Source organism: Vicugna pacos, chromosome 17, assembly GCF_048564905.1.
Source record: "Vicugna pacos chromosome 17, VicPac4, whole genome shotgun sequence".
Classification (NCBI taxonomy): domain Eukaryota; kingdom Metazoa; phylum Chordata; class Mammalia; order Artiodactyla; family Camelidae; genus Vicugna; species Vicugna pacos.
In genome coordinates, this window is record NC_133003.1 from 6,548,256 (window position 1) to 6,565,405 (window position 17,150).

The following is a 17,150-nucleotide window of genomic DNA, read 5'->3' on the forward strand; positions in this document are numbered from 1 at the left end:
AAAAAATTCTGAATGGTCATCACTTCCAACTCTCTTCAGCCCTGGTGTGACTTATGCAGAATTCATAAGCCACACCAGAAACTGAAGCCCTGACTATGAGTGTTAGCCTACGACTCCCACCCCAGACCACTCCATGTAAGGTGGCAACTGGAGGTACTAGCTTTGTAATGTTTAAAACCAAGTTTGCAATGATTGTTTCAATGGGAGGTAAATAATTTGGATAATTTTCTTGTCAGGGGAGTCTTGGTCATAAAGGAGATGGAATCTAGAACTTGATACCTCATAAATTCTTTCAAATATCTCTCCGAACAAAGGAAATATTTTCACATGCATTGTGAGTGCAGCACATCATTTAATTCAATCTTGTAAAGCAGTCAACACACTAACGCTGATAAAAAGAAGAGACATTTAACCTTATGAAAAGAGACGTGCCTTACACATTAAGATGATGCAACTGCACCATCTGAGCTAACTAGGGTTTTACAGTAGCAGAGTGTCTTTCAGGTGGTGACGCTCATAAACACGTCCCATGTGAAGAAGTGACACTATGGAGAGTTGCCTTCTCCGGCTCAGTAAGGGCCTCTTATCCACCTATAACGTTAATGGAGCTGGTACCACTACAGGAAGGGGTATGGCACTCCTGTGGCTCTCCACCTGTCCTCCACTGACAGCTAGAAACTAATAAGCAATAAGCCAGGGAATTTTAGAACTGTCTTACTGACAGTAAATTGTTTTTGTAAAACTGCTTGATTGTGACATTGGCGGATAGGCCAAGTCAATTCTGGCAAGTATTTATTCAACTTAAATGAAACTAGATCTGGGCTTTGAAAAAGGAGTTGAGGGGAGAGAACAGCAGCAAGTCAAAATAAGCACGATTCTGCTACCGACAGGCCAGATCCCAAGGTCCTGAGGTTACACAAGGTCTTTCGAGTCACATGTATGATACTGGATGGTCACAAACGTTCACAATCATCTTTATACACAAAGCCTGGAATCAGGGTCACATCTTTGAATACAGTTATGCATACCCTGATTTATCAAAGAAGCTGTGAACCGCAGGCATCTCTGATACCCCCAACTATCCCATGTCTCAAACCAGCCTGCCCGTGCTACACTGTTGCCTTGGCAACAGGATGCAAACATGCATGGAAAAATCTTACTGCCTGAGCAACAGGATCTTTAAAAAGGTCTTAATCTGTGACTATGGCAAAGGCTGTAGGTTTAAGCCAGTAGGTAAGGTTTTAGTCATATTACAGAGAGAGATACAGAATTTACGCTAAGATAACAGTCATTTATCTATTAAATGACAAGTATTTGTGACCTGGGGAATGCAAAGATGGGCCAGCCATAGTCTGGTTTCTGCCAGCACATGGTAATAAACACTAATTGATGAATCAACTGATGTTCTTAAGAGGATCATAATACAGTGACCAAAGCTTACTGGGACTTGAGTGCATGTATTAAAGAGGCTGCAGCCTCTGTGTGTATTACCAAATTTTACTCTGTAGGATAATTTCTTGTAAATTGAAATAAAGTGCTATGATACACTGAATTAGAACTATCAACACATATATCAACTAAGTGAGACTATAAAACCCAGACAGAAACTGATAAAGACCAAGCCCATTTGTAATTTTCCCCTAGCAAACTGAGGCAGGAAATTTTACATCATTTAGATCATTGAAAATGATTAAAGTTGTAAATTTCAAAGACTGTCCTAATTGTTGAACTTTTAAGCACTTTTTTCATGACACAGACATCTACTCAGCTTTTGGTTAACTCTGTCTATATGCAAAAAAATTTCAAGTAAACATTAACAATAAGGATATTTATTCCAAATAATTATTGTAAAATAGATAATATTTTATGCTCATTAAGACTTTGACCATGAAAAGTCAATTCCATTTTCCTTCTTAACTTCTTCTAATTTTGGAGATGTACATATCAAAATAAGAGACGATTTCCACAAATACTATAATTAACTTCAACATGTGAGTTCAAATCTCTCAAACTGGGAATGTAAAAATGCTACAACCGCTTTAGAAAATACTTTGAGTTTCTTAAAAAGTTAAGCATACACCTATATACGACCCAGCCATTTCACTTATAGGTATTTACCCCAAAGGAAAAAAGTGTATGTCCATACAAACACAAGCGTTCATAGCAGCTTTATGTGTAATAGCCAAATACTGGAACTCAAATGTCCATTAACAGATGAACGGATAAACAACCCATGGTATAGCCACACAATGGACTAATACTTAACAGTGAAAAGGAATGAACTGTTGATACACAAAACAACACAGACAGATTTTGAAATAATCCCCCTGACTGCAATATGTCCAGACAAATGACAGTATGTACTATATAATCCCATGTATATTAAATTATAAATCACAAACCAATCCACAGTGCAGCAAGCAGACCAGCGATTGCCTGGGGTGGGGGGTGAGCAGCAGGAGCAAAGGGGACAAATGGGCACCAGGACACTGTTGGATGGATATGTTCACTATCTTAATCGTGATTTCACAGGATGTGCATACTCAGAACATCTATTTTCACACTTTAAATAAGCGCAGTTTATTCTGTGTGAATTTTACCTCTTTGAAGTTGTTGAAACCAAGTAATTTCTCCCATTCTCATTTAAGAAAATTTATTCAAAATGACCATCACAAGATCTGCGTGCATTCATTAAAAGCAATATTATGAGAAGCATACCATTAAGTTAATTTTCATCTGCCTTTTGTTACTTAATGGATGGAACTTAAAAGTAAGGGAGATGAAGTTATCTTACAGTTCTGTATCTTTAGGAGTGCTAACCAGTTAGCCCTCGAGAGAGAGTATGAGTGACTGTAGTTAAATCAGCTACTCGGTGACAACTCAAATTGATAAAAATCTGTAGGAGTATCCCAAGGGACACTATTTACAACTCTGCAATCACATGTGAAGAATAAAGATGTAAAATCAAATCTCTGTTCTCGCAAACCAAAGGCATAACTAAAAGCAAATTATCCTGAGTGAATACTGAATGACCTGTTTATTGTCAGGAAACGTGGGTGACCTGGAAGTTCTCCACGGGCTACTCATATACTATTAGAAAAGCTACACTGACACCTCCAGGTCTTTGGGGAATGGCTGCTACACGACATCCTGGTACAGGAGACTTAGTACCTGAAGCCCTGGGAATGGAGATTGGAGACTCTGCTTTGAATGAGTGAAAGGCTGCAAATCCAGAGCCAAGGAATACGGCAATTGCCACTGATCCGATACCTCAGCTTTGCGTATGGCTTCCAGTACTTTTGGAGATTTAGGGACGAAGAGTTGAGATCTGGGAGGAGGTTGGCAAGAAAAAGAGCCCAAACAAATCATTTTCTGGTTTCAAGTGACTTCTGCTAAATAGTTCATAGTAGGAATATGGACTTCTAAGAGCTGGAGCCTCTTTCCGGGCCTTGCCATTAATTATATTCCTGAAAAAATTTTACCAACTGACAATGTCTTGGATCGCATCACCAGGGTGCCTTCCAGTTCAATATCAGTTTTTCTTTCATCAGCCTTGAGAATCCAGTACTTCCCGGAGGAGGCAGGAGTTCCCCTTCCTAGTTCCATTTGCTAATGTTGTATCCGTTTGCCTGGTCCATTTGCTCAAGAGAGTCTATCTCAAGTGGCTAGGGAGGTGCCTTGGTTCTTTAGCAGGCAATTGGCTTAAATCTAGCTCCTGGTATCTGAGATGACCGAAGCTGAGCGTATATGCTTACACTTTCTCTCTGTACTGTTCAGCCTGAATCAAGACTGGATTCTAAATCCTGGAAGTTGTGCTCAGATCAAGTGTGCTCCTCTCTGTGACTTCTTCTCATTGGGACCAACTCCCTTGTCCTAGGGGCCAATGAGGCTCCTCCAGGGTCTCGTCATAACTCATTTCCCACTGAATGCGTGGCACAAAATAGCCAAAAGTATCCACAGGCTTTATTTTCCATTTATCTTTATTATATTTTGTAGCTCTGCCATCTTCTTTCGGATTATAACTTTTCACTTAGCTTTTCAATACAGTGCGGGAGGGGTTTACATTTCATACCAATAAACCAAGAAACCCAGGATAATTCTAAATAAATTAGGTTGCAAATAACTTCAGCCTTATTTAATCCCTTTTAAAGAATTATAAATGTATGTTGGAGTGGTCTCCTTTTAATTCATAGAAGCTCTGGGGGTAACCTGGAAGGAAGTCAAAAAGTTACTCACTTTCTCTCCTCTTATTTGGTATGAATTGTAGGCTATCTCTTGCCATGTATTTTCTCGTCAAGTCTGCCTGTGTCTCCCCTACACTGTGAGTTCCCTGAGAGGCGATAGCATGCCTTAAACCAGCCCGTGCTCCGTGATGGGTGTCACTGGCCCACACACGGCGGAGCTTTAGCTCAGATTCTATTCACCGGTTCACATATGCACACGCCTTCTGACTCTTCAGCCTCAACACTGGGGCCATTTCCCCCTGTTGATTTGGTCATTAACCCAAGTTAAAGCCCACTCTGTAGTGTCCCCGTTTCAGTGAGCTTCAGATTACACTTCCGCTTTCTGTTAATTCTAGTTTATTCAATTTGCTAGAAATGTTTAGACAATGATGTCTATAGACATATAGACAATAAAGTCTATTTCAAGCTCTAACATACATACTATATATGTTTCTTTTGTTTTTGAAGGGTTGGAGTTCAACTGAACTCTTGTAAATAAGACAACTTTCCATGCATCCTTTCAGGTAAAAAGGACTAGAATTATTTGGCAATGCTAAGATTCCTAAATTCATCTGACTGAAAATTTCCAGCTTAATAAAAATTTCTCTTAACTGGGGAATGCTCCCATACGTCATAAATTATTTTTGTACTAAAATACTTGTTTTCTATCTTTTCTATGTACTTAAGCAACTTTGTATTACTGAGTAAAGTATCCAATAATACAGAAAAAAGTCTTTTGAAGATGTTCTAAAAAATATAAATAATCACAAAACTTAAAAGGGAATAGTTAGATTCCAAAGTGCACTTGTTAATTCTTTTAGGGGAGGACATGGAACCCTCCTCACGTGCAGACAGACCAGCTCACAGAAGTCTACTGAACTCACAATGTGGTCGAGGTACAGAAACTCTGGTGCCGGAGTTGAGGACACAGCTACTCCATGGTGCCGATCAGACCCCCAGCTCCATGGCCAAGCTCACATCTCCCACTCCTGTCCCCTTAAATGCTGGGCTGAGCCAGCAAGAGCTCCCATGTTCCAGGCTCCTGTGTGTGGCGTCCTTGTCTGCAGCAACTGGAAGCAGAGCTGCTGGGTCAGGGATGGGGACCCAGAGATGGGGGATCTTCTAACCCAGGCCCACGTCCCCACCATCATTTATTCTGGTTCCCTTGAGGGGTTGGACTGTTTCTCTCCCCACTGCTCTCTGTCTTCTAACCACTGCTTCTCTGCACCTTGGCCCACTGAAGAACACTGTGGGCTCCTACGGGATTCCTTGATGACGTACCTGGTATATTTTACACTCTAATACGTTTTTTGGATTTTGCTACTAGCAACACTGGAAAAGATTTAGGAAATAAAAAGGCTGCACCCTAACCCTTCCTGACTTTCACTTGGAAAAGATAAAGTTATCAGTGAGGTGGTATCTTTGACTCAACAGGATTGATTTTCCACGTGCGCCTTCCTTTGCCGCCTAACTGAAGGCCTCGGGACTTTGCCAGGCAGGTTCTCCAACCTGAAGTTCATTTCCACGATGCTCTTCCCAGCACCCTCGAACCCAGCACTGATTGTGGCCCCATCTGGACTGCTCGGCACCCACGCAGCCCCCAGAGGGACCTGAAGGGACTCGGCCCTCCCCACAGCAGTGACAGGGCCTGATCCAAGCCAGGCCGACCCGACTCTCTTGCATTGGATCCTAAGAGAGGTAACAGAGAGACGAAACAAATGAGCTGGGAGCCCGTTCGGCCCAGCGTCACAGCCTTCACAATTCTTCCAGGAGTGCCTCCTCCACAGGCTTCCGGGGCCGACCTGGCTCCTGCCCCTTGGTAGGTTGATTCTGTGGGTTCCTAATTCTGTGAGTCCCCCATGGCCTTCTAATGAAGCCTGTTACACAGGTCAGCCCGAGTCAGGGTCTCCTGCTGCACCCACAAAGCCCAACTGATAAAGCAGATCCACAGCCTCAGCCTTTTGTCACCAGCCCTCAGCCACTGCCTCGGCCAGCATCACCCGCGGCTCCACACCTGCGGGCTGTCACCACCACTGACACGGACCCAGCCTGCACTGGTGCCGCAGACCCGGAGCTGCAGGCAGCCCTTCCACCTGTCCCTGCTCAGTCTCCTGCCACCTCAGTACCAGCTCTTCCTAGTTGACCAAACTCCTGAGTCTAGACCATCCTCTCGGCAGCAGACCTGGAACTTCATGTAATACATAGAAACCACCAAGCGTAATCGTCCTCTTCTCTGCCTCCTGAGCTGAGTGTTATCTTTGCCTCCCTTTCTTCAGACACAGATGAAGGGTTGTCCCTCCTGCCTTCCCAGGCCTGCTCTCCGGCTCCAGCTGCTCAGTTCCCCTCCGTCTTCAGTCTCCCCTCAGGCCACTCACCCACAGTCATCCTGATTCTAGAAGGCCTTTCCCATCAAACATTCCCCACCAGGTCACGGTCCAGCTCACACCTCACCTTCTCCAACTTGCTCCTCACCCCTGCCTCTGCAATTTACAAAAACCCCAGTCAGGCTTCTGCTCCCACCAACCTCACCTAAGGCCACTGAATTGCTCTTATGAAGGTCACCAGGGACTAGCCAAAGTCCAGATCAGAGAGTTTCATTTTAGTCCTTAGCCCAAGAGACAACTGTGGCAGAAAGTGCTTAGTTGCTGCAAAATAAAAATCTTTTAGAACCGAATGCCCCAACTGTCCTCATTCTCCCTTGCAGCTAAATGTGTTCACGTGACTAAGTCCTGGTCTGTGACCAGAAGGGAAGGGAACGACATCTGGGTCACATCCCTAAAAGGAATGGCATTTCCCGACTTCCACATCCCACTGCCTGCCACCTGGGTTGTGGCTTTGACACGGTCCACCTCTGACACATCTGCCATGAGCGTGAAACCTACACCCTGGGGATGCAGAAAAACAAGACGTAAGGAGCCAGGGCCCCAGTGATCTCAGGAAGCACAACTGCCCTTCCTCCCTGAGCTCAGCGAGACTGACTGAGGGGCTGAGGATCACAGGGCCAGTTCAAACCCCAGGCCCCAGCTAAGTATCCCTCCCAGTATGCTCCATGGTAGAGTCAGCTCTGGGAGGGTGGGCTCCAACAGCCTCCAGGACCGCACGCCCATGGTAGCCTCTGCTATCGGGTATCAGTCTAGCCACCAAAACCTCAGCGCGGCAGAGTCTAAAAGCAGAAACTGACAGGTATATATAGAATAGATAAACAAGAGAAGATTATACTGTACAGCACAGGGAAATATATACAAGATCTTGGGGTAGCTCATGGTGAAAAAGTACGCGACAATGAATATATGTATGTTCATGTATAACTGAAAATTGTGCTCTACACTGGAAATTGACACAATGTTGTAAACTGACTGTAACACAGTAATATAACATTTTAACAAAAATTTAAAAAATAAAAATAAAAATATTTCCAGGAGCTCAGTGTGTACATACTTACCTTGTTTGGGATTGTCTTTCTCCTCCTGAAGCACTGAAACTTCTCTTTAAAGTGCCTGAAACAAGAAAATAAAAATAACTTCACATTTTCCTGCTGCAAATGTTTCATTTATTCGCTCCTTTGTTTGTTTAAAAAATCTCTAAGCAATTGTACCTACTGTGAAGACTGTCCTCCCTTAGGAAAGCATCAGCTGAAATATCATGTTGCAAATTACTGATTACTTGACAGGTTTTTTAAGGGTCTATCCCTAAAGAAAAGGTGCTAAACAAAGAAACTCCATTATTATCAGCTAACAAAGTACAATAAAGTATTTATGTCAGAATCATCCTATATTCCTTGCCAAGCAGCGATAAGTCACCACATGCAAATTAAGGGTCCAGCTTTCCCTTCCTCACTTCCCCACCGACCCCTTGTCCTTGTTACTGGGGATGGACAACCCTGAGTTCATCTCAAAACAGTCAGTGATTAATTGCTTCCAGGTCTTGCTACATACGTTTAAATGCATGAGTATTCTTATTGCAAAATATTTGTTTTCCCAGTTGGAAATCAAGATATTTTATTTAGCAGCCTGGAAATTTATAGGGAAAACAGAACAGGGTGTTGGAAATCGTGACTGTCCCAGAAAAACCAGAACATCTATTCTCCATTTTGATGAACCAATTAATTTTGGAAAGGGATGAAGGATGAAACAAAATCTTTAGGCTTTTATTCTGATGCTCAGAGAGAACATCCTAAACCTTCTTTTACGAAATGTTCGCAGTATAGTCACTGATGAGACGGGATTATTTACACTTAATCAATTTCAGAGTATTTCTACTTATCCTCTTTAATATTCCATCAACTTAGTCTTTAAAAGAATCATTCTTATCTCTCCATTAACTATTTTAGCTGGTCTTTTCTTTCAGTTTCAGATTTGTTGGGTGAGATTTGTTGAGTCAACTGAATCCTATCTTACTATAAGGAACATTCTTTACAATTTATTTAAATGTATCTTAACCATTTTCTTTACTCTTTCAAATTAAGAGTAAAGGTTCATTTTTACTGAATTTACCTAGCATTTTCCTGTAATTCTACACAATTAAAACATTTATTTTACTTTAGAGTTTTAAGTATAATACATTCCTTTGCATTACTTTAAATAAAGTTGTATGAAACAGTCTACACCAAGACGAATTTCTTCTCCAGGTTTCTAACCTCCAATCAACAGACTCGTAGAAGGTCACCTCCATTATTCCTTGGGTTGTTAAGTCTGTTTCCAAATAAGTTATCTGCACTCCCCAGTTAGAACCTGCATTTGCTGCAAGAAATAATGAAACTATTCATTTGACAGGAGGCAGTGGAAGACCACACTGCTGTTGTCCTCTGGGCTTTGTCGGAGTGACAGACACACATGTCCTAATTAATGTGCACTGCACCTAGGAAGCAAACCACTCAGTTATATGTGTGGTGACAACTACCTGACTCCTGGGTACCAGTCCCAAACCACTACCTTCTGGAACCCTACAAACAGAAAAAGAAGCCTTACTGAATGTAGATTCCTTCAAAGGGCTCGAACTGGAGATGCTGGAGTTATCCAAAATGTCCAATTCATCATCGAGCTCTGAATATATATCTGCACATTCATAAAAAATAAAAAGTAAATGAACCTTGAAACAGAAGGGAGTCAAGGGTGCATTCATGCTGTAACCCTTTCACTAGAAATACCTTTGTCAATATTTTCCAGGTTGAAAGTATCATCTGACAAGATTCCGTCACAGGCCCTGTCTTCGTCCTTCCCACAGGGGGCCTGGAAGCCCTCAGGGGGCTGGTCTGAGCTTTCTGAAAGCTCACTTTTCAGGCTGCCTGCTCCACTGCTGCTGCTACTCAAGCTTGCCTTCTCAAAGGTTTCCTGAAAGAGAAATTCAGTTTTTAATACCCACTTCTTTCTTCTGCGGGACCTAAACCTCAGTAGAATATATCTTAAAAGGACTAAAGTATCATTACAAATATTGCTGCTGAAGTCACATCAGTGGGTCCACTGACACATATGCTATAAAGTTCATGGAGTCCATGATGACAAAAAAAGTGGGCTACCACATATGCTATAAAGTTCATGGAGTCCATGATGACAAAAAAAGTAGGCTACCACTGGACAAAAAAGAATGGGTGTGGCAAAGTGTTTAGTAGCAAAGGTCTGCGCTGTCTGGTGAAAGAAAAGTTAGCACTAAGGAATAGACGTGCAGAACAATTCTGGAGGTAGGTGGCCAAGATGCAAGAGTAGAAAGGTGCCGAGCTCACCTCCTCCCTCAGGCATACCACAATGCCAAGCACTTACAGAGCGACTGGTGGTGAGAAAGACTGGAATCCAGAAGAAAATATTTTCTACAACTAAAGGTGTAAAGGGGCGGTTGGATCAGGGTGACAGACTAGAAGATGTGGAACTCATCTCCACCCACAAATACATCAAAAACACTTCTACTTGTGGAATACAGTACTCACAGAATGCTTAACTCTGACAGAAGATCTCATACAATCAAAACTTCTCCTATGAGACAGATCACCATGTAACTGGGTGGGACAAAAAAAAAAAGAATCGGGATGGGACCTGTGACCCTGGGAGGGAGCTATGGAAGAGGGAAGGTTCCCTCACCTTTGGAAGCCTATTCACCAGTCAGGAGACTAGCTGGGACAGAAGGGAACTTCAGAGGCTCAGAGGAGAGAGCAGTCCTCGATATGCAGCAGACAGAACAGGGGGCCCAGCACAGAGGATGTGTGCCATCTTGCTCATTCTCCAGCCTAAGACACATGTCCACTAGTGTGTGGTGGCTAGGTGCTGACCTGGGCTTCAGAGGAAAGACTCCAGGGAGAGAAGTGGGGTTGGCTGGGTGGAGACAGCCTGAAGGGGCTGGAGTATGGTACAGGCCACAACTGAGAGAGTGTGAAAGGGAGCCTGCATCTGCCATAAAGAGCCCCACAGTTAACAAACACACACAAAGGGAGAGGCAGGACACTGCCTGCAGCAGAAAGAATGAAAAAAGATGAAGGCAATATAAGAGACCCATGGGAAAATATAAAGCATGCCAATCTATGCATGATAGAGGCCAGAGAAGGAGAAGAGAAAAGGGGGTCAAAACATATTTCAAAGAATTATGACTGAAAACTTTCTGACGCTGTAGAAGGAAACAGATATCCAGGTACAGGAAGTGGAGAAGGTCTCAAGCAAGATGAACCCAGAGAGAACTAAGGCATATTAAAATTTAAATGGCAAAAGTCAACGCTAAAGAGAGGATTCAAAGGCAGCAAGAGGAAAACAAAGAGTTAGCTACAAGGGATCCCCTCCTATAAGACTATCAGCTGATTTCTCTACAGAAATGTTGCAGGCCAGAAGGGAGTGGCAAGGTACATCCAAAGTCCTGGCAGAGAAAAACCTGCAACCTAGGATACCATGTCCAGAAAGGTGAATATTTAGAATAGGGGAGACAGATAATTTCTCAGACAACTAAAAATTAAAATAGAACAATACTAAACCTATCCTAAAATAAATATTGGAAGGTCTTCTCTGAGTAGAAAAGAAGCAAGAATCTATAGAAAAGAAAACTGTAACTAGAAAAGCAAATGATAACTACCATGAACAGCAAAAAGATAAACATGAAGATGTAAAAGAGAACATCAAATCACAAAATGTGGACGAGGTGAATAATAAAATGCAGATTTTTTTCTTTTTTTTTTAATAACGTATTTGAGCTTACATGATGACCAGTCTAAACCAAATATATATAGTAATGGGTTAACATATATGAAAAACATGGTAACCACAAACCAAAACCATATAATAGAGTCACAAAAACCCAAAAGAAGAGAACTCAAGTATAATATGAAAAACATCAAACCACAAAAGAAAAAGAAACAAAGGAGAAATATAAAACCAACAGGAAAACATGGTTTAAAATGGCAATAAATACGTATCTATCAATAACCACTTTAAAGGTCAATGAACTAAATGTTCCAATCAAAAGGCAAAGGGTAGGAGATGGATAATAAAATAAGAGCCTACAATATGCTGCTCTTAGACTTCAATACAAAAAATATATAAAATATACTGCTTACTAGACACACACTTTAGGATAGAGGTCACACAGATTGAAAATGAGAGGATGGAAAACGGTATGTCATGTAAACGGAAATGAAAAGAAAGCAGGGGTAGCAATACTCGTATCAGACAAAACAGACTTTAAAACAAAGGGCGTAAAGAAAGATAAGGATGGACACTAGCTATAAAGGAACAACAAGATGAAGATATTACACTCATTAACATATATGCACCCAATACAGGAGCACCTAAATACATAAAGTAAATACTAACTGACATAAAGGGAGAAACTGATGTGAATACAATAATAGTAGGAGACTTTAATACCCCACCAACATCACTGGACAGATCTTCCAGACAGAAAACCAGTAACACAATGGAATACTAAATGACACAACAGATCATTTAGACTAATTGATATTTTCAGGATATTACATTTGAAAAAGAAAAAGCCAGAACACACATTCTTTTCAAGTGCACATGGAACATTCTTTAGACTAGAACAAACACTAGGTCACAAAACAAGCCTCAACAAATTTAAGAGGACAGAAATTACGTCAACTATCTTTTCTGACCACAACTACATGAGATAAGAAAACAACTAGAGTGAGAAAAAAACAGTTGCCTGGAGACTAAACAACATGCTACTAAAAAAACAAATGGGTCAACAATAAAATCAAAGAGGAAATTTAAAAATCCCTTAAAACAAATGACAACGAAAACACAACCACGTTAAGATCTATGAGATGCAACAAAAGCAGTCCTAAGAGGGAAGTTATCAGTGATACAGGCCTTCCTCAAAAAACAAGAAAAAACTCAAATAACCAACCTAACCTACCACCTAAAAGAATTACAAAAAGGAGAACAAATAAACCCTAAAGCTAGTAAAAGGAAAGAAATAATAAAGATCACAGAGGAAATAAAATAGAAAATAAAAAATCAATCAAATCAAGAGCTGGTTTTTTGAAAGACTAAACAAAATAAAAAACCTCTGGCCATGTTTGCCAAGAAGAAAAGAGAAAGAGAACTCAAAAAACAAATTAAGAAATGAAAGGGGATAATTCTCAACAAAATATTAGCAAATAGAATCCAACAACACATAAAAAAATTACACATCATGATCAAGATGGGCTCATCTCAGGGACACAAGGATGGTTCAACATATGCAAATCAATCAATGTGATATCACATAAGCAACAGAAAGGACAAAAATCACAAGATCATCTCAATAGATGCAGAAAAAGCATTTGATAAAATTCAACACCTATTTACCATAAAAACTCTTATCAAAGTGGGTATAGAGGGAACATATCTCAACATAATAAAATCTATTTATGAAAAACTTATAGCAAGCATAATACTCAAAGGTGAAAAGCTCAAAGACTTCCCACCAAAATCTGGAACAAGACAAGGATGCCCATTCTCATCACTTCTATTCAATATAGTACTAGAAGTCCTAGCCATAGCAATTAGACAAGAAAAAGAAATAAAAGGGATCCAAATTGGAAGAGAATAGGTAAAATTGTCATTACATGCAGATGACACTATACTATATATATAGAAAACCCTAAAGGCTCCACACAGAAACTATTAGAGCTGATAAAAGAATTCAGCAAGGTAGCAGGATACAACATCAACATACAGAAATCAGTTATATCTCTTTACACTAACAAAGAAATAGCAGGAACAGAAAGTAAAGAAACAATCCCTTTTAAAATTACATCCCAAAACATAAATACTTAGGAATAAACCTGGCCAAGGAAGTGAAAGACTTATACGTGGAGAACTACAAAACACTGACTAAGAAAATTAAAGATGACTTAAAGAAATGGAAAGATATCCCATGCTCTTGGATTGGAAGAATTAATATTGTTAAAATGGCCATACTTCCCAAAGCAATCTACAGATTTAATGAAACAGCTATCAAATTGCCCAGGACATTTTTCACAGAACTAGAACAAATCATCCTAAAATCTACATGGAGTCGCAAAAGACCCAGAATTGCCAAAGCATCACTGAAGAAAAAGAATGAAGCTGGATGAATAACCCTCCCAGACTTCAGACAATACTACAGAGCTACAGTAATCAAAACAGATGGTATTGGTACAAAAACAGACATACAGATCAATGGAACAGAAGAGAGAGCCCAGAAATGAACCCACAAACTTTTGGTCAATTAATCTTTGACAAAGGAGGCAAGAACATACAATGGAGTATAAACAGTCTCTTCAGCAAATGGTGTTGGGAAAACTGGACAGCAGCATGCACATCAAGAAATTAGAATACTCCCTCACACCATACACAAAAATAAACTCAAAATGGCTTCAAGACCTAAATATAAGGCAAGATACTATAAACCTCTTAGAAGAAAATATAGGCAAAACATTATTGGACATAAATCTCAGCAATGTTCTCCTAGGGCCGTCTCCTCAAGCAATAGAAATAAAGGCAAATATAAACTAATGGGATCTATTTAAACTTACAAGCTTTTGCACAGCAAAGAAGACCATAAGTAAAACAAAAAGAAAACCTATGGAATGGGAGAAAATATTTGCAAAAGATGAGACTGACAAGGATGTATAAACAGCTCATGTATCTTAATAATAAAAAAAGTAAACAACCCAATCCAAAAATGGGCATAAGACCGAAACAAGCAATTTTCCAATGAAGACATACAAATGGCCAATAGGCAGATGAAAAATTCTCAATATTGCTAATTATCAGAGAAATGTAAATCAAAACTACAATGAGGTATCATCTCATACCAGTCAGAATGCCCATCATTCAAAAGTCCATAAATGATAAATGCTGGAGAGGCTGTGGAGAAAAGGGAACCCTCCTACACTGCTGGTGGGAATGTAGTTTGGTGCAGCCATTATGGAAAACAGTATGAAAATTCCTCCAAAGACTGAAAACAGACATACCATATGATTCAAGGAATCCCATTCATGGGCATATATCCAGAGGGAACCTTAATTCAAAAAGATCATGGACCCCAGTGTTCATAACAGCACTATTTACAACAGCCAAGACATGGAAACAACCTAAATGTCCATTGACTGAGGACTGGATAAAGAAGCTGTGGTATATTTATACAATGGAATACTACTCGGCCATAAAAAGAATGAAAGAATGCCATTTGCAGCAACATGGATGTCCCTGGAGAATGTCATTCTAAATAAAGCAAGCCAGAAAGAGAAAGGAAAATATCATATGATATCACTTACATGTGGAAACTCAAAAAATAAATGAATATAATAAAATAGAAACAGACTCACACATACAAGGAACAAGCCACTGGTTTCCAGTGGGGAGACAAAAGGAGAAGGGTCAAGATAGGGTAGAGGTACAAACTACTAGGTATAATCTGAATAAGATACAAGAATATAATGTACAGCACAGCGACTACAGCCAGGATTTTATAAGAACTTGAAATGGGTTACAATCTATAAAAATACCAAATCACTAAGTTGTACATCAGAAACTAACATAATATTGTAATTTAACTATACCTCAATTATATAAAAACATGAAAAGTGAAAATAAAAGCCATGGCTGTACTAAGAAAGATTAAAAAATAAAACAAAATAAAACCCATAAAAAAGAAACCAACATTGGAAGTTTAACTTCCGGATACCAAGTATGGAAAGAGAAACCCATCAAACAGTAGCGCTTTCCTTCTTGTGGGAAAAAAAACAAAAGAGTTTGCTGGAAATGCTGTTATCTGAGAAACCAAAACTGACTCTTCCTTGAGACCAATTTGTCACTTCATTTTCCCAGCTGAGGCACAGCAGGTCCTTTGGACCCTGGAAAGGAACTGAATGACCAGGTATCCTGATCAAGGATGCCATATGACCCTACTGCGCTGGGCCCACCTCCAGGAGGGTATTAAAGAACACTTACAGGTTGAAGGGTCCCTTACTAAACCCCTGCTTTCGGGGATCCCAGAGCATGAGCGAAGGATGGGTTACGGGTCATGACACAACAAAGGCACAGAGGAAGGAAGAAAAGGGACACCAACAAGGGGGTCACCGGCACCACCACTTGCCCTTCTGGGTATTTGTAGCTCTGGCATCCCTTTTCAAACAACACTCAGAAATAAACTTACGTATCTAAATAATTTAAAGGTTACTGACAAGACAAATAACAGCACACATTCTGATTTGTACAATGGTAACATTATTACCATCACCAAGACTAATGAAAGCAATTACACAGACTAATAAAACACATTTTAAGACAAATACGATTTCCTTCTCTAAATCAACATACAGCATTTTCATCCGTATTTCCAGATTGCTGAAGAAGTTAATTACAAGCAGTCTCTGCTATTTATACAAAGATTATAAACAAAGAATTTCTAAGAGATCTTTTTGATAACTCTGGTTTTATAATTTACAACAAATTATGCATTACACCTTTGGAACATCAATTATAGTGACTTATTTTAAGGTATCAAAATATATGCAAATATATAACTATATAATGGTGAAATATTATATGTAGCAATGAATATTTTTCTGACTTAAGACAAATCTTCCTTAGCACAAGCATGATAGGCCTCAGAGAGTGTAGCAGAATGCATCCTGAAGAGACTGAAAGGTTGTCACTTACGTGAGACAGCAGGGCAGGCTCACGCTGACAGGTGACGGCGTTCCGGTTGGCTTCCATAAAATACCGCTGTGTGCGCCTCCGTTCCCGTTCCAGCTTCTTCTCCAGGGCCAGCTGGGATGTGGATAAACTGTCGAAATATTTCATCATGACATCGGCTATCATGGAGCTGACTTCTACAATATCTGGGCGGGCTTCTGCATCCGGCGTGAGGCATCTAAGAGAACACAAGCTAATCACAGTCAGGACCAGGCCGCGGGGTGTGGACGGTCAAGGGTAAATGCCGCTGTGTGTCCACCACGGCGTCTGCACCCAAGAGAACCTGGGGTGAGACAGACCTCGAGCACAGTGTTCAGTCTGAGACTTCTCAGAAGACATCTGGAAAGTCTGGGAAGGAGAAGGGGACAGCACTGTTCTCCTTGCAGGGGGGCTGGTGGGCAAGGGTCAGAGGCCAGGAGGGGTCTCAGGAGGGGTGGGCGGGGTCTGCTTCTCCTGGGTAAGTGGCTCTTTTCCAAAACCACACAGCCTCGCTGGCCAGTGAAACAAACAGGGGTCCCAATAACATCACACGTGATGCACCACAAGGAAGGAAGGATTCTGGGGGTGGGGTGGGGTGGGGCGTCACAACGTAGTGACTTTCCCAGCTGTGCGGGGGTAATGTCAACACGTCTTGATGAGTGAGTCTTACAAAACACGACTTCATAAAAACAAAATTCAACCCAGTTACTTGGTGGTTTAAGGTGTGTGGAGTGCTCTTTTTTAAAGCAGCTAATCTGACACACTGCATGCCGAAACTTTCTCAGAT

The 17,150-nt window shown here is 40.8% G+C and overlaps 1 protein-coding gene across 1 annotated transcript in view; it reads right to left on the bottom strand.

Moving 5' to 3' along the window:
• Positions 1 to 17,150, bottom strand: part of LOC140686657 (serine/threonine-protein kinase Nek10-like) — a 77,275-nt gene that overhangs the window by 27,810 nt on the left and 32,315 nt on the right. The window contains exons 4-7 of the mRNA XM_072940860.1: positions 16,349 to 16,562; positions 9,370 to 9,553; positions 9,191 to 9,277; positions 7,666 to 7,720 (exon numbers count right to left, since the gene is read on the bottom strand). Coding sequence (XP_072796961.1) covers positions 7,666 to 7,720; positions 9,191 to 9,277; positions 9,370 to 9,553; positions 16,349 to 16,562 — 540 coding nt within the window. The remainder of the gene's footprint in view (positions 1 to 7,665; positions 7,721 to 9,190; positions 9,278 to 9,369; positions 9,554 to 16,348; positions 16,563 to 17,150) is intronic.